Source organism: Meleagris gallopavo, chromosome 3 (genome assembly GCF_905368555.1).
Source record: "Meleagris gallopavo chromosome 3, MGAL_WU_HG_1.1, whole genome shotgun sequence".
Lineage (NCBI taxonomy): Eukaryota > Metazoa > Chordata > Aves > Galliformes > Phasianidae > Meleagris > Meleagris gallopavo.
Genome location: NC_139406.1, coordinates 78,341,279 through 78,365,518, shown reverse-complemented (window position 1 = coordinate 78,365,518; position 24,240 = coordinate 78,341,279). Strand labels below are relative to the sequence as shown.

The 24,240-nt window shown below is 32.7% G+C and overlaps 1 protein-coding gene across 2 annotated transcripts in view; it reads left to right on the top strand.

The window, feature by feature from the left end:
* CSMD3 (CUB and Sushi multiple domains 3) overlaps positions 1 to 24,240 on the top strand; it is a 538,229-nt gene that overhangs the window by 420,552 nt on the left and 93,437 nt on the right. Inside the window, exons 33-39 of one of the 2 annotated variants that reach the window (XM_085221591.1) lie at positions 8,403 to 8,516; positions 9,173 to 9,268; positions 10,125 to 10,328; positions 13,597 to 13,721; positions 18,117 to 18,213; positions 19,312 to 19,416; positions 22,889 to 23,007. In XM_085221591.1, coding sequence (XP_085077717.1) covers positions 8,403 to 8,516; positions 9,173 to 9,268; positions 10,125 to 10,328; positions 13,597 to 13,721; positions 18,117 to 18,213; positions 19,312 to 19,416; positions 22,889 to 23,007 — 860 coding nt within the window. Of the gene's footprint in view, positions 1 to 8,402; positions 8,517 to 9,169; positions 9,269 to 10,124; positions 10,329 to 13,596; positions 13,722 to 18,116; positions 18,214 to 19,311; positions 19,417 to 22,888; positions 23,008 to 24,240 lie in introns of both variants that reach the window. The other variant, XM_085221590.1, reaches the window with a different exon arrangement.

Below are 24,240 nucleotides of genomic sequence, written 5' to 3'. Positions count from 1 at the left end.
TTTCCATCCCCGAAAGAGAATGACTGCAAAATCAATAGACTTACAAAAAATAAATTGTTCGGTAATTACTGGTAGATTTTGGGAATTCTTTTTTTTTTTTTTTTTTCCTTTAATGACTAAAACTATATTTTAAGGAATAAATAATATTTTAAGGAATAAATCTTTCTCCAATATGTTTCTACAAGAATTTGGCGCACATACAGAGAAACTGACTGTTTTGCAGAATGTTTCACAGAAAGGTTAAAAATGTTTTAAGAAGATGAATCCCTTAACCCAGAAAGGTAAAGAAGCCCAATTTTACTGAGCATGCAAATTTATTAAATTATCAGCATTATGTTTCAGTTTTCTGATTTATTCTGTCAGTTCTCTAAAGTCTAAAAAACATCCTGCGGTACTGAGGTAGTGCATTTATTATTAAGAATGGGAAAAAAGTATTCGCTGGTTGACTAAAATCAGCAGTTGATAGACAATCTTTTTTCTTGCCATTCTTTCAACTCTATTACCCTGTTTCCATTTCTCTTTTTAACACAGTTCTCTTACTGCTGGATTTTGAAAGGATCTTATACTATTATCTTACTTAAAGCATGAATAATGTTTACTAGATTCTAAAAACTGAGCTTCAGGAGCTCAGCATTAAAAATGTATGTAAGTCCTTTTCTGCAGTTTTCTCCAGATAGCTAACTGAGCTTCATTTATAAGTACTGCTTTTTGCGGTGTAATCTGTGATGAAGTTTAGAAAATCTAGCCAGATCTGAGATGTCGTAGTGCAAAGTCTATCTAGCAGACAGAGAAATGTTTTTGCCTCAAGGACAATAAACCAAATTAAAGTAATATGCATTTTATTATTATTATTATTATTTATTTATTTTTTATAATGTAGTATCAATATAGATCATATTATACCAAAAAGGAAATATTTGCAGCACTGAGCCACTGCAAACTTTACTCTGCCCAGACCCCACCTGGTGTACTGCATCCAGTTGCGTGGCCCTCAACACAAGAACATCACTCACCACTCTCAGTAAAAAAAAAACTTCCCCCTGACATCTAATCTCAATCTCCCCTCCATTAGTTTAAAACCATTTCCCTTTGTCCTATTGCTATCTACCTGTGTAAAAAGTTGATTTCTCTGATATTTATAAACTTCCTTTAAATACTGAAAGGCTGGAGTGAAGTCTCCTTTCAGCTTTCTCTTTTCCAGGCTGAGCAAGCCCATTTCCTTCAGCCTGTCTTAATAGGAGAGGTGCTCCAGCCCTTTAATCATCTTCATGGCCCTTCTTGGACTCTCTCCAAAAACCTCATGTGTTTCGAGTGTTAGAGGCGCCAGACTTGGATGCAGTACTCCAACTAGGGTCTCACAAGGGCAGAGTAGAGGGGAACAGTCCCCTCCTTTACCCTGCTGACTACCCCTCTTCTGATGGTACCCATGACACCTTTGGTTTTCTGGGCTGCAAGCATGCACTGTGGGCTCATTTTAAGTTTTTTATCAACCAGGACCCTGAAGTCCTTCTCAGCAGGGCTACTCTCAAGGATTTCTCCTCTCAGGTTGTATACATAGCTAACTGGGATAAGACTGGGATCAAGGAACTGGAAAAAGATCATTTTGGAAAAGTGCTCAATTTATAAACCTTTTCAGGCTTAGGCCTTTTTCAGACAGTTATAATAAAGTATTTATCATCTTTCCTCTTCATTATATTCCTTTGGATATAAATAATTCCTCTCTCAAGTAACTTTATCTGTATTGACTTAGATATTTGTGTTCACTACTCTGTGTATACAGTCTTCAAAGATTCAGAATTTCTCTCAGTGATCTCCTTGCAATTACCTGTGCAGCAAAAAGAAATAAAAAGGGTTTTCAACCCTCATTAAACTTGGCTGAATATTTCTGTTGCTTGCAGTCTTGACTTGTAGAAGTGATTATCCTCTAGTTTTACAACCAAATCTTTGAATACTGTTTATTTTTTCAGAAGAAAGTATGTTGTTTTCCTGTCTCTTTCCTTTTTGTATCCAATTATTCACTTGTAGTCATTTTAAAATGTTTTTTCTATTAAATTTTGCATCTATTCTATTAGCATAAGCAAATTTTAAAAAAACGTGATTAAAATCTCCAGGGAAAAATTTTGGAAGCCAGACATTTGCATACATTTTGTAGCAAAATAATAATAGTAATAGTAATAATAGCATAATTGACTCACATCTGGTTATTGTTGTTGCTTTAATTTGTGTTGCCATTGTTCTCAACAGTGACTTAGAAAAATAAATACATACGGCAACTGAAATTAAGCAAAATGTCAGAATGCACTTTTAAGACTTAAAATGTACTAAATGTAAAGATAGTTTTGATAACTTCACTGTGTAACTAAATGCAAATTGTCATGAAGGCTTTTTAAATTCACTGTACAAAGATAGACAAGTCATTCAATTTAAGGCTGTCTCAGCAACATAGTCTTAACAAATGGAATGATTGCCAGCTACAGTGAACCTTAAAATGCATATATTCACCTAAGGTCTTGTAAACAATTTTTCTTTTTTTTACCCATTATAATAATATTAAAGCTATTAAATCTATGATATAAATGATTATATCAATGCTTAAAGGCTCACAAACTACTTTTTGAGGATTTCCTCCTTAGGAAAAAGGTTGCATTCAACTTTTGTACCTTGTTTAGAAAAGAACTTTTAATGATTTGTTACCTATTCTTAATGTAAGAAAGAAGATACTGTCATTATATAATTTATTGCTAGTGATGAGCACATTTCTTATTTTTGTCAGATCCTGCAGATATGAGTAATGTTATATAGTTTCATTCACCCTACTGTAAGTTAAACAGGAGAAAATATGCTTTAAAATGTCTTCTCAAAAGCTAGATAGGGTTCTCTATGATTTTGATTTTTAAATTTAGCCATACCTCATTTTTTTTTTTTTCTGGTTAACCCTCCCAAAATCATTGCGTAAAATAAGTGAGACCTAATAATTAAAATGAGGGGGACTGTGTATCATTATTACAACAAATTCTCTGTGTACTTTTCAAAATAAGACTACTGAAGTGATAGGCAAACTATTCATGGTTCCTTAAAATAAAAAGTGGCAGATTCAGTGGACATATCATAGAATCATGGAATGGTCTGGGTTGAAAAGGACTACAATGATCATAGAGTTTCAACCCTCTTCTACGTGCAGGGTCACCAACCACTATACCAGTCTGCCCAGAGCCACATACAGCCTTGCCTTGAATGCCTCCAGGGATGGGGCATCCATAATCTCTCTGGGGAACCTGTTCCAGTGCGTCACCACCCTCTGTGTGAAAACCTTCCTCCTAATATCTAACTTAAACCTTCTCTGACTTAGTTTGAATCCATTCTTCATTGTTCTATCATGATCCACCCATGTAAACAGTCATTCCCCCTCCTGTTTATACGCTCCCTGCAAATATTGGAAGGCTGCAATGAAGTCTCCCTGGAGCCCTCTCTTCTCCAAACTGAACAATTTCAGTTCCCTCAACCTTTCCTCGTAGAAGAGGTGCTCCAGGCCTCTGACTATCTTAATCACGCTCCTCTGGACACGCTCTAAGAGCTCCACATCCTTCCTGTACTGGGATCCCCATGCCTGGACGTGGTACTCCAGATGGGGCCTCACAAGAGCTGATTAGAAGGGGATAATCACCTCCCTTTTCAAGTTTACTTTGCTCCTTCAGCACAAATAGGAAATATCAAATAACAATTATCTCCTTCTGGCCACAGCAGAATCCAGACTATTGTTTTAAAATCTGTTTTTAAAAATTGCTGTTAGCAGCAGAGTACTTGTAGTTCTCTTAAGATGAAAACTTTCCTTTATGAAAGAAATCGTCTTTGCTATGAGGCACTTGACTTATGATTTCTTAGTGGGATTTTGTGGCTAGTCAGAGGATATGAGATTTTAGGTTAAATTACATGCTTTTGTTGTTTGTTTGTTTTTACCTCATTAAAAAAAAAATGTATTGGTGTAACATAGGAGTATTGAAGAGGAAGAATAAGAAATCATTCTAAAAAAAACAATAGTTTGGAAATTTTTAAGTAGAATAACTGTCTGCATATGTATATTAGTTGGGCAAAACACATAACTTCTCTGTATACAACCCTGTGTACATCTGTGTACTTCTCTCTGTGTACATCTGTGTAAAACAGAATGGAAACATTTACCTCAAGTTTTGTGAGAATTAATCAAATTAATACTCTAAGTACGAAGAAGTACCATGAAAATCTAAAGTGACGTGTAAGTCCTATGTTTTATGGTATACCAACGAAGTACATGTTGCTTTTTTCCTTTCATAATCTTTCCTAATCATAACCTTCTCTTTCAGTTTCTGCCATTTTCTTGTACATGGTATAGCACTGATTTCCTACCCATGATGTACCTATAATTTCATGCATGGTTTGCAGGTTAATGAAAACAAATATTACAAACAAAAATAATAAAAAAAAATATTTGAAGATGAACACTCAGTCGCTTCTTTGTTATTTGGAAATATTTACTGATTTTTTTTTAAGGTAGAAAAAATGTGGATTTTTTAAATAAAAATGATTATATGGATGCATTTAAAATGTTTATTATCTGATATTACATTCAATTTGCTCATTTATGGACTATTGGAGAAGTGAATGTATATTTCTTTCTCCCCTGCTGTTCCTCTCAGAATAGATTTGAGCTGTTGAAGTATAAATAGAGAGCTGAAAGAATTGAGGAAAAAAGGCTGAAAGCAGACTTCTGAAAAATAATGTTTCCTTTGGGCTATGGAATGAAATATAATTTAAAACATTTAAAACAACAAGGAACTGTTTGTATTTCTTTGTAAAGTTACATGGTTCTAACTAAATTAGTTCTGAAAATGTATATAATTGTCTGATCTGAAAGCATTGAAAAGTTAATTTCTTGTTGAGAGAAAAATGATTGAAGGTATTTCAAACTTCTGGTGGAGAAAACATTTCAAAGCATAATTGTATATATATATTATATGTAAAATAATGTTTCCAATCGGGTCTTCATTTTTATTGTTTGTGAATTGCCATTTACTAAGACCAAAGTGTCAAGATTTTTATTACCATTTGAGAAAATCAAGGCCATCAAAACAATGTAGTTAAACATGGAATGATTTATTCTACCTGCAACATGTGCAATTGTAATGTGTATACATAATTAAGTACTTTAAAATGTCATATAAACATCTTGTTGCTTCATTTTTTGATGTAATCTTTTCAGCTTATAGATTATTCGAATGCTATGTTTAAGAGAACTGAAGTAATTTCAGATATTAGAACTTAGCGTCTTTATAAAATAAAACTTTCTTAAAAATATATTAATGCATAACTCCATTTGAAATAACTATTTGTAAGTATCTGTCACTAGCACTATCTGTCACTGTCACTATTATGATCACTATTTGTAAGTATTATCAAATACTATCAACTGACATTATCAGACGTCAGCCATTATAATAAAGTATGAGATAGTATATCAGTTACCATATTAAAATGCTGTAAATTGCAAAATTAAATCCATATTGAATAAAATTTAGACCTAAATTAATTGGAAATATACAGAGGAATACAGACAGCTGTTAAAACAATGTGAGTACTGGAAAATGGCTCAATTTGCTTAAATGTGTGCTGTAGTCCTATCACTTTAAATACTTAAATCAAGATTTTACATTTTCAGTAGTTATAAATTATGAAGCCATGGACCTGGAGCATAAGAATTCCACCATACCAGGTCCGAAAACAAGGGACTACATACTACAGTGTCCTCTAAACAGCAATAAATGTGGGGGTTCAAATAAATAAGTTTAAGCTCATGTTCGGTTTTAGTAGCTCTTCCTTATGAGTTCTTCCATTAATTTATATAATTGCATTTTGGCCTATTTAGGTTTAGTATTTGTGACAAACGTTAGCAAACAGTTCCACAGCTTAAATGTGTATTCTGTAAAAAAAAAAAAAAAAACATGATCTGAAATTTAAATAAGTTTTCGTATGTTTTTCATTTAGTGCTTTTCAGTTCTAATACTTGAAAGGACAGCAAAAATCACTCTGTGTTCAGTTTCTCCATATATCTTATGATTTTGTAGACTCTTGATGTAACATCGTTACATATTTTTTTCATCCTTCTCTATACTTTTTGTACTTTCATTTATTTATTTATGGCACTATGGAGCATAATCATTTGTTTTAACCTCCAGATCTCACCAACAACAGTTAATATTCAATTCAAAGTCCATCATCTGAATATATAGTAGAACAATTTTAATATGCAGTATATTTAACTTCTCTACAATTATTTTCATCTAATATTTTATTATTAGCTATTTGTTACCATAATATATTTCTGTAACTTTACAGTTAATTCTTCTTTTTACTTAACAACATCAACATAATTTGCAACTGTTCGTCTTTTCTAAACAATGTAATATATTGAAAATTCAGTTTCTGACAGACATTCTTGCACGTCTCCCTCCATGAAGAAAATTATTTATGCTTGTTGCTTTCCTAAATTTGAACCACAGAATTTTTTTCTTTAAAGAGCATTTGCTAAATAACTTGTGGATTGCTTTATGGAGACTAACATGAAATTCTCTTTCTAGTTAACGTACGCATCATTTCCTTAAGATAAAAAATTCCAAGCTGAGTCCTAAGCAGTTGATAGAAATGTTGTAATGTAACTTCATGGGAGTATAAAAGATAAAAGCTTTCTAACTGATAAGTCATTACAGTATTTCGCGGTATTTCTCAGTACAGCAATAATGTCATATTGCAGGACACTTGGTATGAGCAGCACTAATTGTCTGGTGTCACAGATATTTAAATTCTCAAGCATTGGCTTTTCACTTGGTAAAACAACATTAGAAATCACAACATGTTTAAAATAGATATGAAACAATTTTCTCATTATTCTGATTTTCGAAAGGACTATAGCATTCATCACTAATGTATCTGAGAAGCAGTATAATAAACACTGTGTTGAATGACATAAAAATACATGATTATAAAACATTACTAGTGTCCAATAAACTACCTCTGTTATAAATAAGGGCTATAGCCAGAAATGAAACAATGTAGAAAATGTCTGCACATTTAATTATAGAAATGTTTTAAAGAAAAGAAGAAAAAGAAAGAGAAAAAGAAAAGAAAAAGAAAAAAAAAAAAAAAAGGAAAAGGAAAAAAAAGAGAAAAAAGAAAAAAGGAAAAGAAAAAGGAAAAGAAAATGAAAAAGAAAGAGAAAAAGAAAAAGAGAAGAAAGACAAAGAAAGAAAGAAAGAGAAAAAGAAGAAGAAAAAGCAAAAGAAGAAGAAGAAAAAAGAAAAGAGAAAAAGAAAAAAGAAACCCTTGTTTTTCATGTACTTTATTAGGCTTTATTAGAATGTATAGAATTGCACAACTGTAAGTGCCTAGTTTCATCTATTACAATAAAATATAAAATATAATGATTTGATAGCCCATGTTTGTCTCTAAATTCCTAACTTGGATAAGGAACCAGAACCGAAAACAGATTCTATTCTCTTGAACTCTTACTGATTCTACATTTCTTACTTCCACTTTTTAAACCCTTTATAATCCTTATGACACTTTTCCATACACTGCTAATAATGATAATAAAATTGAGATATAAATGTTTTGTAGGTATTAGGATACTCATGCCGTTGTATGGTCACTTTTCTTTTTCATTGTTTACATGTGTTGAAAGGTCAAATGCCTGTTGATTTGAATGTGCTGAACTTCAGAACAAAAATAACATTCTTGCATTCAGTTGTTCAACTAATATGACTATAAAAATAAATATATTTATGATTCGGCATATGAATTCCCAAACTTTTCTTACTTTGATTTAGCTGTTCATTTAGTTTACAAATGTAAAAAATGCACTGAATATTAATGTTCTTAAGAAAAATGAAATATTCCAAAGTCTGTGAAACATTCAGGGGCTTATCAACAAAATAAAACAAGGTATATAACTATTTCCCTAGAATTATCGAGATGGACATTGGACTGATAATTTTGGTCAGGAGGGTGAAGCAAAAAATTTGAAAATATATTCAAGAGTGGAAATAAGTGTTTTATTAAAATTTTCTAACAATTATGTATGTTTTATGAAATATTTTATTTATTAAAATTTATTATATTATATGAAAAATATATGTAGATCTTCCCTGTCTCTTTTCTATGCAGAATTATATTTTTTAACATTTTACTGCTGCTACAGTACAAAAAATAACTGTTTGATTAACGAATCAGGAAAATCAACTAAGTATATTTTCAAATAAAACATTTTTATATCAATATATTAATGCTTATTTTGTTCTCTCTCTTATTTCTTTTCCTGTTCCCTATTTTTGTCTGTTGGTGCTTCTTGTTTTTTCTCCTTTCTGTTTGATCAGTGGTTTTTGGCCAGTTTGTATTTTTCCAGACATCACTCCATGATGTGGTTGAAGTATATGATGGCCCAACTCTGCAGTCATCTTTGTTATCTTCTCTCTCAGGATCTCATTCAGGTATATTTTAATAGGACTGTCATTAAATTGTTGTTCATTTTATATAACCTATAAAAATAGTGCAGGTGAAAGAAACAGAAAAGAAAGCTCATGTTGTCTAAGATACAATTTGGAGAAATATGTGAAATCTGGATTTGGAAAGAAAAAATCAATCAGAACAGTTTTAAGTAATGAAGGAACAGAAGCCAAATAAGATCTTTTCTTTTAGATTTTTTTCTTATGATACTTGGTTATTACAGTGAGTATTTTGGGCTTCTTTCTTTGTGCTTTTATTGCTCTTATGCAATGAGTAATTTAAAATTAATATTAGACATTTATAAGGGAAAGAGGGATATATTTATAATAAAGTGAAACTGTATAGTTTATACGCATGTTGACTTGATTTAAAGAGGTATGTTGTGTAAAGATATGTATTATTTTATTTATGAAGGAAATACATATGTTCATAATACCTGAGGCGATTTTCAATTTCTCTTTTTTAGAACAACATAATACTGCCAACTTAAGATGTTGAAATCATATATATTTAGTGAAGTTACTGAAGCAGAATTGTATTTTGGGTGTTGTTTTTAACTGCAAAGTTATTGATAATTATTTTGAATGCTGCTTTAGTAAAAAGTGGTTATGATAGCTTTGTATTCGCTTTGTTTGAGTAGGTGAATCCCTTCCACTGAGCTCAGGTAACCAGATCACAGTTAGATTTACTTCAGTTGGACCAATAACAGCTAAAGGATTTCATTTTGTTTATCAAGGTGAGACAGCCTGAAAAAATGTGTATATTTATTCACTTTTTCCACAAATTGCATATCAAGAGAGAGGAACAGGGAAAAAATGTAAAGGAAAGTAATAGCCTTTTAATGATTTAACAAGTTTATTTATTTCTGACTATTTAAATAATGTTTTAGGACTGTTCTTGTATCTGTATTTAAAAAATTAATTATTTAGGAAGCGTAAGATAAGTTCCAAATTTAAGAAGACAGTTATATATAGCAGCTTTTTCTATGTTTGCTAATCTGACTAATGCTAGATCCATCTGGCTGCTCAAACTGGCTTATCTCCCAGTTTAAATATGAATAACAGTATATGATATTACTTGTGGTTGAATCAGTGATCTTGCTATTTTTAAGTTCTTTCTCTTGGTATGCATTATTTTCCTTTTTATGGGTCAAATGCAGAAATTGTAAAACATCAGTGCTTGTAATTGCAATTCATTCTTCCATTATATTTGAATCTTGATTTGACAGGCAGAAATGAGCATTAAAAAAAAAAAGAAAAAAAAAAGTAAATATCAACCTGACACAGAAATGTGGTTTTGTATTGGCTGAATATTGCACAATAGTATCTCTGTTCAGTGCCATATTAGAAAGTTTCAGTGTAGATTCAATATATTACTTTTAATCTTGGTAAGGATATCAGTGCTACGCTCTTCTAAATAATGGCTCTGTCAAGTAATAAATGTTATGAAGATCAATTTGGGGATTAAGCAAATATTCTTAAGTTTCAATTAATTGTATGTTGCCTCTAGTCATTCTGAATATCTGTGGTTCAAGTTCTGTATTCTTTCATCAAATCTGGAATTAAAATCCATGATTGTTTGTGTGTTTGCAGCTGTTCCAAGAACAAGTGCAACACAGTGCAGCTCTGTGCCTGAACCAAGATTTGGAAAAAGAATTGGAAATGAATTTGCAGTTGGGTCCTTGGTTCTGTTTGAATGCAATCCAGGATATATCCTCCATGGGTCAACAGGAATTAGATGTGATACAGTACCAAATGCATTGGCACAGTGGAATGATTCACTCCCTACATGTGTTGGTGAGTTCTTAAAACATTTTTATAGAACTAATTGCTTCCAAAATTGTAGGCCATTATTTCTAGCTGAACGTGTTCTTTTTTTTCCATCCACTCAGTATTTTATTCCTGCCTACTTTTATTCACTTTCTTCTCCATTCAAGGCAAGATTCTATTACTCTTTTTGCTCTAAACTTGCTGTGATATTTCAGTAATTTCATAAACATACTCTGCTACTATAATTCACAGATTGGCTTCATTCCATTACATAGGAGACTGGCTGTCCCTTAGTCAAGACGCAGAAGTAACAGCTTGTTCCCTCACTGACTTCAAGACTAAGATACTCTCTCACCTTTTGACTCTTTCAAAAGATATTGCAACCTACAGTAAAGAAGACAAATATAGAAAAGATTTATAAATCACAGAAATAGAAATAGTAATAGATAGATTTAGAAATAGTTAATATTTCATGGATTAAAAAAAATGAAATAAAAAAGCAAGCAGTATTTTTCCAGAGCATATACTTTTCTGGTCATACAAGATTAAATTCTCAACAGTAAAATATTAAATTAATGTGCATCCTTTCACATTGGTAAAGCTGATTTGATGCACTTGGAAATCTGGTGATTGCTCTCCAGAAGAGCCTCAAAGGAATGAAATAAAATTATATTCATACAATTTTCTGTATGTTTACATCTCAGACAAATATGGCAAATCCTCTGATTAGCATGTTATACTTTAATAAAGTTGGGATTATTTTTTAATATGGAAAAAAAATCAGTTCTTTATAAATTTATCAAAATTGGATATCATTTACATATTTTGTTACATTTACATAGATGCTTTCACAGTGCCATCAAATTTTGCTAATTATAACATCTTGCAGTACTGACTACATAATACATTAATTTTGTGCAATTGAGTACAATAAAACCTATTCATTTTTAGGATAAAAACATCTGAAGAACATAGTTCCCAACTAAACATCAAATGCATGCATGAGTTAGAGTTTATTTTTCTTGACAGATAACAGATTTTTTACAAAAGATATCCTAGTCTACTGCAAAACCACACTGTTGAACTGACCTCAGCATTAAGGAGCAGGGGAAAGGAAAATAAAGAAAAGTTTTTAATTATGTTGATATTAAATAGCCTGTGCTTAATCACCTGATGCTACTTAATAGAGACTGAATGGTTAAATATAAATATATATATATATCCTTCAAAATACTAAAATTTTTATAGAGATCAAGACTATGTACCACTGAGGTAATATTAATAAAATATGATTATCCAAATATTATACATGAATAATGTTTATTCGAACTACTTCAGTCAAAGGAAACATTCACAGTTGTGAGGGCTGCTCCAAAATTAATGCCTCATATTTTCTTACCTTGGCTCACCATTTCAGAGGTGGATGTTGGTGGTACAGGAGTGAAGGCTTAACTCTCCCATCAATATTCTGTTACATTTTGTTGGTGAGTGTGACAGAGAGCAGCACAGGAGCAGTCTGACAAAATGGCATCTGTCATGGAAGCAAGGGTGTATAATTAAACTTCTCCATGTGGAAAAAATAGTACCCACTTGGCATTCAACAATGCTTGCTGACACCGAACAGTGGATGCTAGTACAAGGTGGTTCATTTCAGCAATGATGCCATCATAGCAGCTGCGAAACTGTGGGTAACTTCCACTGGTGCAGATTTTTACAACTGTAGCATGCATGCTCTTGTTTACTGCTAGTGAAATTGCATAGGAAATGGCAGTGACTGTTGAAAAATAGTGTTTAGTAGCTGAGAGTTTGTTCTATCAAACGTTATTGTGTTTTTTTTTATCTGTTATATACATGGAAATAAATAAAAGGTGTTACTTTTGGAGCTGCCTACATATATCAGTAAGAAACTGAACTATCTATACTACATTTATTCTCAATTATAATGGTTGAACTGATAGAAATGTACTGTTTATATCCTTTAACTATTCACTTTACTTTTCAGATATTGCAATAGCACAAATAATATAAACAATTATTTTGGTCGTGGATCACAATTGATATACTTTATCTAGTCTGTAAAAGAGAAACTATCTGTCTCTAGGCAAGTTGAACTGAGAAGGGGTTATAGATCATCTTATGCGTGAAGACCTCTGTGTTAATGAAAGTGATAATATATATATGAGATGAAAATTGCATTGAATTAAATCAGTTTAAAAACTGAAGTAGTACCCATGACCATATCAAATTGCTTTTAAATCTAGTTAATGTTTGTTTCCTTACGGATAGCAGACATCAATTATTCTACCTGTCCATCTTTTTACAAGCAGTTATTTAAATGTTTTAAGTGAAGTGACCTTTAGTTTATTCATATAGTTCCCAACAGATTATATAAATTATATGCCATCTAAAATGTATTTACAGTATTCAGTATTAAACAAGTGGCATTCTTCTATTTATTTTCTAAATCTTCGTATTCTTATCTAATGAAATCATTTCAGAACTTACTACTGTTGCATAGAAATGATACATTAGCTTCTAGCGGTTTCGTTGAACCATCTCATCAATCTTTTCCTTCAGCTTTTTGAATACCAATACAATATCTATATCTAAATTAAGCTGCAATTTTATTTGTCCTTCTTACAGCATGTAATGATCTAGACAAGATACAATTAAGTTGGATATTCAGAAGGGAAACTGTTATTGTGTGTAATTATATGTAACACTTTTATTAATCCATGTGAAGGTATATGATGAGAACAGTCTTAAAGGCATTTAACCACTTCTTACGAATATGACAGAAACATAGTCTGCAATGGCATAATTCATCGTAGCAGAGAATTGTCAACGCATCAGGACTAGTGATATTGTTTAAAAAAAGTAGCAATGTTAAGAATATTCTTACCACATATTTATATCTTTTAGACTAACGCAATATGTGTTCAAACTTTATTCCTTAAGCATTAACAATAATGCTTTATATTTGTAAGATTGCTAGGAAATAGTACAGTAGATTTCATTTTCTTAAAGGTCAAATAAATAAGAGAATATGAATCTGATTCTGCAACACTGAAAACTGATAGAATCATAATTTTCCTTAATATTTTTTTATCATCTAAAAGAACATTTTTGAGATTCAAGACTTTATTTTCCTGGAGCAAACATAAAATTTTAAATGTAGCATAAATTTGGAAATGCTTTCAGCAGTGACATGCTGAATATTGTGTAAGCTTTTTCAACAACTTTTCTCACTTCTTTTCTTCATACTTCTTTTCTTGCCTTGTTCATTTCTTTTCAGTGCCCTGTGGTGGAATTTTAACAAAGCGCAAGGGGACCATTTTGTCTCCTGGTTACCCTGAGCCTTATGACAACAATCTGAATTGTGTATGGAAAATCACAGTACCAGAAGGAGCTGGGATTCAAGTATGTATATTTAGTACTTTCTTGTTGTCTGTCATTGCATTTAAAACTGGTTTTCCTGGTGCAAGAGCATGGAAAGAATATTTATTCAAGTATTGCTTTCTGGCTATCAAGACTGAACTAATTCTGTATCTTTTCATTCATACAGTTCTTAAATATGAAAGATTTACAGCCAACTTGAAAGCTTTATCCATATTATTTAAGTTAGAAAAAAGCAACAGTAATTCAAAATATATCATTTCATTAGGTCATTCAGTAAGAAGCCAGAAGAAATATATATGCTTTCTGTTTGTTTTTTTTTTTCTCCCTAAAATTGAATATATGCATCTTTCTTAAATAGGTCTTTTCTTGGGGAGGTTATATATGCTGTCCTAGAAGCTATGTTATTTTATATATTATTATGAAAGCTCATATACGATGAATCCCTTAAAAAATTGACAAAATTCTTCTTCACAGAAAAATGGATTAAGAACGTGGAACATAGATAAAAATCCATATCATTAAGTCACATAGTGAAATATTGCAAGAAATCTCATTATCGGAAAGGTAGTTTGTCAAATGTATTAAAACTTATAACCTGATCATATTCCTAACAAAGCAATTACCATGAAAACATGATAGTAAGTTTTCAATTTCTTCCCTTGCTTCATTAAAAAAAAATATAAAATAAAATGAACTATTTTGTTTCTGTGTGTAAGGCTTTAATAAAGGTGTAGTTTCCTACTGGAGACCATTTGAAGCAGAAGATATTTCTAAATTTGCATTTAAAGTTGTGGAAAGAAAACAAGAAAGTCATTTTGGATCATTTATTGTGTCTGGTTTTCAATAAATTAAAGAGTTTTTACTGTATTCTCCTATATTCTCCAGGAAAAAATTTCAAAGTAGAATGAGTTTATAGTTTAGTGCTATTGTAAAAATTGTATCTTTATTTAAAACTATTTAAGAAGAATGTAAATTCTTTTACAGAATAACACAGAAGTATAACAAATGCAACCTAAGTTCATACATGGTAACGTTTAAAAGTTTATGAATTAAATTTCAAAGCTACCAGTGTCTATTAGCTATAATATTTAGAAAACTAAATCATATTTGAGACTGATTTTGAACACAACTTGTTTAGGATAGTTAACAAAGTTAGGATTCTGTTTTCAGTATATCCTGTACAAACAGAAATGAATGCTAAATGCTTGGTGGATCATTTAGAGTGTTTTTACCGGTCTCTTATTATATCTCGTGTCTTGACTTATGCACTCAATTTTTTGAAGTGTTTATCTCTTATCACAGAATGCATTAGGTGACTAAGTTGCTAGCTTTGATTTCAGATTAGGTGTCTAGCCTGCATGACATTCTTTTTCTTAAGAGCTGTAATGTGATGATGCATTTGGTAATGTTATTATTTTTTTTAATTCTCACAAGTCTTTCTGCAAAAAGAGCTAGTGAATATGTGACCCTTTCCGTTATCATGGACAGTTGCAAAGCTTGATATTTAGGCTTGATCCTTTGACTCATCTGATTTTCAACACTAGTTCTGAGAAAGTCCCTGAACTGAATACGGATGATATAGGAACTGTAAGATGGAGCTTATGTCAGAAGTCCTCATACCATATTTACTGAGATATATTTGAGAACTGAGCATAGTTTTATAACCAGTAATGTCGTCAGATATGGCACTGAAATAATTTTAGGGTTTTTTTCATAGGCAAGAGCAAAAATTATCACATATATATCATATATACATATATAGTTATCGTTCTGCAATTCAGCTACCTAAGGAAACATTTGAAAACTTGGGTGACTGGTTTTGTCCTACTTGCAAAGGAATACTGATCTTGAATACCCACATTAGATAATGCATTGTGTTTATGGAGATGTTTAAAATATCTGAACATTCTACCTGATCAGTAATCTCTCAGTGTAGCAGAGATATTTTCCCAACTTGAAAATAATGCAAATGTGTATGAGAGTATTTAAACTATTTAGGTGGGAATAACTACATTGTTGAATTTTTTGAAACAGTGTGACCAGATGTAAATGATGATCTGTATATTCATATCAAATCAAATCATTAATATCAAATCAAAAAGCAAAGATTTAAAGGTAGATTTGGGTAAATCGGAAGAGGAAGAGTTGAAAACCAATCTTAAAGCACCTAACTTAAGTATCTTAAACATCAATAATTTTATCTGCTGTTGTTATAAATTAAGTCAGAAAGGCACCTTGAGTAGGTAATTTAAAACAGTTAGTATAGATTCTTACTTCACTGCCTGAAGGAATGTCTTTTTTATTTAGTGGCTACACTGGCAGGCTAGGTCCATAACATGCATAACTTGTACTAAAATAGATGTTTTAAATTACATGTTTTATAACTAATACAAAAGAAAAAAAAAAAAAAAAGAGGGAAAAAAAAGAAACAAAATAAAAAACAAAAACTGGCAGTCACCATCAATCTGGTACTGCAAGCACATTAAAACCATATATAAATAAATAAGATAGAGATAAGATAAGAGATAAATTTAAATTCAGTCTGCAGGTTTCCTAGGTATCTGTACTTTGTATTCCGTGTGTTCCTGATAGAGTCACAACAAACAAGCTGGAAGATGTAAGGATAGAGCACAGTCCTGCCAAAAAGGACCTGGGGATACCAGTGGATGGCAAACTGAACATGAGCCAGCACTGTGCTCTCGCAGCCCAGAAAGTCAGATGTATCCTTGGCTGCATCAAAAGCAGCACTGTCAGCAAGACAAGAGAGGTGACCCTGCCTGTCTACTGTGGACTGGTCAGACCTCATCTGGAGTACTGTGTCCAGATGTGAAGTCCTGAGTACAGGAGAGATGTGGATCTGTTGGAACGAATCCAGAGGAGAGCCACCAAAATGAGTCAAGGGATGGAACAGCTCTCCTACAAGGACAGGCTGAGAGAGTTGAAGCTGTTCAGCCTGGAGAAGGCTTTAGAGTTGATCTGATAGCAGCCTATCAGTATCTAAAAGGAAACTATAAAAAGAACTAACTCTCTAGCAGGGTCTGTTGTGACAGAACAAGGGGAAATGATTTCAAACTAAAGGAAGGGAAATTTAAGTTGGATATAAGGAAGAAGTCATTTTACAGTAGAAGTAGTGAGACACTGGAACAGGTATTTCAGAAATGTGGTGGTTTCACACTGGTGGTTGGAGATATTCAAGGTGAGGCTGGATAAGGCTCTGAGCAACTTGATGTAGCTGTGGATGTCCTTGTTCATTTCAACGGACATGGACTAGATAACTTTAAGCCCCATCCGGAGCTTCTTCAAGTATTTACAAAGGAGTCAGGGCTTCTCCTCCATTTCACTCTAAAATCAATCAATCAATCAATCAATCAACCCTGCTTTGGCTGTAGTATCTGACCAATGCCTATATAATGCAGAGTGTTTAAAGCTCTGGAGAAACAGCTAGATAACCTCAACATTCCTTTCGGCTAAAAAGTTTGAGTCACATATTCCACCTAGATAAATGATTACCTAGTTGCACTGGAACTATGCTTATGTCTGTTGTTGAAGCTACTCCACTTTGGAGAATAGTTAAGGAAGAAAAAGGAAGACAGAAGAAAAGCAAGAATAATTCTCTGGCATAGTGGTTAAGGTACTCATCCTGTAGAATGTCTTGAGTTTTATTCCTGTTTCTGTCACTCTTGATTTGGTTTTCATTAAAGTTATTTCACGTAAAAATAAATAAATAAATAAAAATTCCTCACTCTCTCCCCTCTAGAACAGGAACTGGAACCTGCAATTTCTTTATTTTGTAGTGAGTGTTTTCATGCTCCCTCTTGAACAAGTGGGAGGATGTTATAATCTTGGATGGAACGAAGTGGAAATTCTGCCTTACAGCATGTTACTGATTACTTTTTCCCAGGAAATAAGTCACAGATGATAGTAGCCAAACACAAGAGGCTGCTTTCATATGGAGGAAGAATTGAAAATGCAAATTACTTCATTATGAGATTGTTTTTAATTCTGTTTAAACTAGAAAGAATCACAAAGAAGCTGAAGTAATTGGCCATAGTGTATATTTTCCCCTCAGTGTCCTTCAAGTAGTCTGGGTATTAGAATATTCTGTGTCCAGATTGCTGTGTAACTCTTGTCAGTGATAATATGTGGTTGTCACTAAGGGTCACAGAACTTACGAGTCTGAATTGGCAATTAAATCCAACTGAATTGTTATAATGCAATTGTATTCACTTAATGATGTCTTTCATTATCTTTACAATAACACTAAGGAACAAACTTTTCATGATTGAAAGCAACAGAACTCCTGAGTATTCTATTCTATTCTATTCTATTCTATTCTATTCTATTCTATTCTATTCTAATATGGTGTGGTCTGGTCTACAGTGTATTTTTTACTTTTTTTTGTTTTTTTTTTTGTAGGTGCAAGTGGTGAGTTTTGCTACAGAGCACAACTGGGATTCTTTAGACTTCTATGATGGAGCTGACAACAATGCTCCAAGGCTTGGAAGTTATTCAGGTGACAGAAGATTTTAAAATAAGTATTTCACAAATTCAGCATGCATTGTAAACACTGCTTTTTTCTATTTCTTTTTTTCTGCATTTGCTACTTCTATAATTAACAACTGGTAGTTTTTTTGTTATTATAGTCATCATTCTAGTAGACTTTCATAAGGCTGAAAATTTGAAAATTTTAGGAGTGAAATAATATTCAGAGGCTCCCAAGCTATAGGATGATCTTTATGAATATTAATCTCATTTGTTCACTTTTATAGCAGGCATCAGAAATACTGACCTCTAAAGTAGATATCTCCTGAAATTATACTTGATTGAAGGATGCATTCTTTATCTCTATTTTAGATAAATGAGACAGTTCTGTTTGCTCTTTTAAATTTTTCTTTATTCTACTTCATTCACATGTATGAAACGGCATTATAGATGATTTTTTTTTGTCTTGTCATTCTGAGTTTCTTGTTACAAACTTATGCTAAAACACAAATAACTAATCAAGCACATTTACCAAATGTGTTCAGAGCTGCTTTGTATATTTGGCTGTAATGTTTAAAGTTATTCCTGTTAGGAAGTTTGCTCTTGCTTTCAAGAAAATCCAAGTTTAATCCTTCTGTTGATAAAAGAGGGTGATACAAATTCGTATTAGACCCTTCTTCCCAGGATGCCTATGGCTCATGTCTCTGATAATGTGGTGCACTGAAAATGCATTAAAACTTTCAATAAAGATATTTGACAACCGTGCGTGATGACAGTGCTTAGAGCAACCTGATCTAATGAAAGATGTCCAGGCCAAAGCACAGGGAGTTGGACTAGATGATTTTGGCAAACCTGCCCATGGCAGCGGGTTTGGAACTAGATAATTTTTGAGGTTGCTTCCAACCCAAGCTATTCTATGATTCTATGGTATTTAAGTGTCTCTTCCCACATAAACTATTCCATGATTTTATGATTCTATGACAAAATATGATAGAATTGGTTTTGTAACCTTTCCCTTTCTCTCATCTTCTCCTTTCCCTTCACTCTTTGTCTTTTTATACACACACACACATTTCTTCATGTAGTTAATTTTTCTGCATTTCAGTAATATTTTTCTTTCTCTTTTCAGGAACAACTATACCTCCACTTCTAAACAGTACATCAAATAATCTGTACCTAAATTTTCAGTCTGATATCAGCGTATCTGCTGCTGGATTTCATCTTGAGTATACAGGTAATGCAGAGATGTTCAATTAATTAAGAGTGCTTTTCAGTTCCAGATCTAAGTGGTATGAAAGAACATTCCATCTTATTGCACATCATGAGCCTCATACAGTTGCTTCAATTCCATTGGTAGGATTCTCATTTAATTACATGGGTAAAATCTGAAACTGCAGGGACTGGGATGCTTTGTTCATATTGTTTCCACCTTTCTTTTTCACTTTCTCAAAGCATACAACAGGAATAAGTGCAGACCCCACAAGCTTCTCTGCTAGGCTCAGCAGTGGAGCCCTTTGGAACCAACTGTGTCTGGCCCAGGGCAGCCCCTAACCCCTCTTCACAGCAGCTGTTCCTGCAGATCCTACTGCTATCAGAATCTGGATATCATGACCAATACAATAAAATATTCACTACATATAATGTCATTTAAATATATAATAAATCAGGAGAATAATTTCAAATGTTTTTATTATTTCTGAAAAGACTGCAATTATAGACATACTTGCTATCTGAAAGAGATTGCCTGATCTGACTAGCTGGCATTCTGACAGTCATTGATGTTTTGTTAGAATTTTATTTTTACCAGGCTACGCAATTCCCTCTGCTCATATTTGCTCTGCAGTCTGATTTGCATAATTGTTTCATAGTTAATTCTTGTCAGTTTTACAGTATACAGATCCTATGCTCTGATCTGATTAGTCTGTCGGAGTACACAGCCTTGCAAAAATGCTAATTTCTCCATGTCTAAACATTCATCATAGGTTATATTTATCCTTCTGTTTCCTTAAAATACAGATACTGTCTCAGTTTCTTACAACCTTGGTAGGAAAAAACATAGGAAGTTAGGAAAACAAAGTAATACGAATCTGAATCCAATGAAAGTGAGAATGCCTCTGTGTATTCACACTGTCCAAAAAACTGAAGTATGTAGTGTACTACTGATAGGCAGCCCTCATCCCTAAATAAAGCAAGCATTCACAGTATACTGCTACAAGTGTTGTTCCATGCCAAAGACAATATATGTAAGTTTAATAGGTTTGTGCATGAATTTATACAGTTTGTATGAGAGAGTTTGTGTACACATGCAAGATGTACTCTGTGAGTGAGTAAATAAAAGCTGAAAAATTGTGATTTAGGGAAGAATATTGACGTCTCTCAGTAGATACCTGGTAGCCAGTAGCTCAGTGACCTGTCAAGACTAATAAGAAATTAATGTTTCATGTACAAGTGATAGAGATATGCAATTAAGAAAATAATGCAGAATTTGGGATGGAGTGAGGAAATCTCAAAACAATGTTTAAAGCTGTAATCTTTGTTAGAAATAAATGTAAGGGTAGTATTATTGTAAAAAATATTGAATTGCTGACAGAGTAAACTGAATTAAAATTTTCTGTGGTATGCGATATATTTTGTAAAGATAAGCTGTTAAAAAAAATTATTGTGCACATGTGATTACTACTGAAGTGAGTCTGTGGTCTGTCAAGTATGAAATAGAACTAATTGACCACAAAAACTTCATAAAATCTGTAAAATGCACCATAAACCAATTAAAAAAGTAGAAAATATTATCAAGATTGTTTTGAAATTTAAAATAGAGACACACAATATATTCATTGTGGCCTTCCAGTACTTGAAGGGAATGTATAATCAGGAAGAAGAATGACTATTTACATGGGTGGATAGTGATAGGACAAGGAGGAATGGTTTTAAACTCAGACGTGGTAGATTTAGGTTGGATATTAGGAGGAAGTTTTTCACTCAGAGGATGGTGACGCACTGGAGCAGGTTACCCAGAGAAGTTGTGGATGCCCCATCCTTGGAGGCATTCAAGCCCAGGCTGGATGTGGCTCTGGGCAGCCTGGTCTAGTGGTTGGCAACCCTACCCACATCAGGGGGGTTGAAACTCTATGATCTTTGTGGTCCTTTTCAACCCAGGCCATTCTGTGATTCTGTGATCTCAGCTAATGCCTTAAACCAGTAATGGACAATGAGCAAATGACCGGACTATGAGAAGCTGATAAAAATTTTGCAGTTAATGTGGATCTTGACTTCTAGGCACTAGCTGTTTCACTCCATATATCCTGGCTATTGCTCCCTGTTATTAGCTAGGGAAGACACAGCCTCTATTAGCTGTAGATTGAAGAATGCTTTATGTTTTCCTTTGTTCTGTTTTCAAACTAATTTTCTTTCACATAATGTGTAGAATTTTGTATTGGGCTGAATTATTAATTTGATAAAGGAAATTTAGTTGAGGACCCATCACTGCTAGGAAGGAAGATGACAGTGTATTTTGTGTATGACATAGCGTATTTAGACTTTTGTCTCTTGCAGATTTCTGTACTAGAGAGTCAGCTTTGTCAGGATTTTTCTCAGGATTTGAGAGCTAGCAATATAAAATTCTTATCTTTATACTGAAATTTCAACATAAATGCACAATCAGAACATAATTCATTAACTTGCAAAGCCACTCTCCTCTGCTCATCTCTGGCAAAGCTTCCTGCCATGAAAGTCTGGATTATTTTTTAGAAAAAGTAAATAAAAAAGTAATGATCACATTTTAATGACAGTACTTCACGTGATTATTCTGTTTCATTGGAACCAACATTGATGGAAGTCAATATGAGTAGTTCTTAGTGAATATCTCATCAAAGTTAAATGGTAAGCAATTGGCAAGTGAGTTGGCTGTAAATATTTTTTTCAGTGCATTGCCTACTTCCAAATTTATTCCACATATTCAAGGATACACAAATTTGAGGGGAAATATGTGTATCTTTCAGTTCCTTTTGTCGTAGATAATCATATTCTAAAACTTAATGGTGATCCCATCAATAATTGTTTTTCTACTGTTTTCACTTCTATGCCAGATTTTTATTATATAAAACATATCCTACCATAGAGTTTATGCATTCTATGCCTCTATATATCTTAAGGTGAAATTTTATTAATTTGGTAATTATTCTCTAAGAATATAGGTAGCTTCTTTGAGATCAATTGAGTTTCTTTCATTGTTTTATGCATGATTCCCATAACATTCAATTATTTTGTTTAAAATTAATTAAAAATATGATGTAATCTTCAATCTACAATATTGCACTCAGTGTAGTATTGCTCAGTGTTCTCTGGAATAGATGCTGGGAAAGGAAAGTAGGTGTGCTCCCAGTTTCCTTTAGGTAGGCTATGGTCAGTTCTGAGAGTGGCGGTAGGAATGAGTGAACCAGTAAAGAGGAGAAATTCAGAGGAGGTTTTGCATTTCGACTGCTAATCTTTGGATAATATTTCTTTCTCTTTCCTTTGCTTGGAAATAAAGCAGTTTTCCTCCTTTTATGAGAGTTTTTCCAAAATATTAGTCTATTTGGGTACTCATACAGACTGCTGGCATACAAGCACTTCCTCAGATATCAGTATGCTGTGCCAAAGAAGTTCAATGTGAATCTATTATCAGATTCTACGTACTTTAAATGTCTGAACTTCCCAATTTTTCACAGCTATAGGTTTGGACTCTTGTCCTGAACCACAGACACCAAGCAATGGGATCAAAATTGGAGACAGATACATGGTTGGAGATGTGGTTTCTTTTCAGTGTGACCAGGGTTATTCCCTTCAGGTGAGCTAAGATTCCAATTTTTTTTGTTCTTCAGTGTGATAATTGTTACATCTGTCAAGTGGATACTGAACATTGATTACATGATTAATTTGAAAAACTTACATATATTTCTATAAAATCTAAATTTACAACCTTCAAATTTTCTGTCAAGAGTCTGTGGTTCTGTGTTTCTTCTTCATTAGTGATTATAGCTTGTCTATTACTGATGGTGTGTTTTGTATTTATAGCTGAGCTCTGAAGCTTTTGCAAATTAAGTTAAATTACTTGATGGACAATATAAAAAGTAGACAATAGGAAAAAGAAAATGAAGCAGTGAAAGTGATCATTGGAATCTAATTCTTTTGTTTCTTCATTGTAGCAAGTAATTCTTGGGAAATGTCAATTTTTTTGTTTGCTTGTTTGGTTTTGTTTGGTTGGTTTTGTTTTGCGTCCTTGTTTTGTTTCCAGACTTCAATACAAACATGTGAGAAGACAATCAATACTACATTCCTGAAATAAAGGAAATACACTGGAGCATAGACTGCACAAACACATAAGAAAATATTCCTCCTTCCATAATGTTTTTCTGTCATGTAGAGTGGGACTTTGTTCATTTATTTACTTATTCTACAAATGAGCAGATATGCCTACTTCTACCTGTAGAGAAAGTGTGTTCATTTTTATTCTAGGAGAGGAAGTGAATGGTTTGCACAGTAATAAATAAACTATTTGTAGTTACTCTGGATGTTTTACAGATACTTGGTTCCCTCATATGTTACAGACTCTGAACTGATAGGAAGATTTAACATTAAAATTAACAACTTTTTTTTTTCATATGAATACTAAGGAGACAAGATAAAATGTTACTGATTTTTTTAAATTATTTTTTATTTTTCCTGCTGAATCATCTTTTTGTGTGCACTGTGTGGTTTTTCAAGAAATCCCAATTACAGTTTTCTCCAAGGAATTTTCATTTTAATTTGCTGTCCCGGGAATACAATCACAGTTACATGAAGCTGATGAACAGTAAATGTAGTGGTTTACTCTGGTGAATTTTTTACCAAGTCTGTAACAGATTGCCTTGAAATCATAACATCTACTCTGTTGCAAAGAGACATTCTGATGTGAAGGCTTTCCTTAAATATCTGAGTTTTCGGATACTTAAGCTATGTCAGAGTTGAAGGTAAATACTAAATTTAGAATACAAAGTCACAGAATCATTCATTATAAATTTAAAATGTTAACCTGATTGTA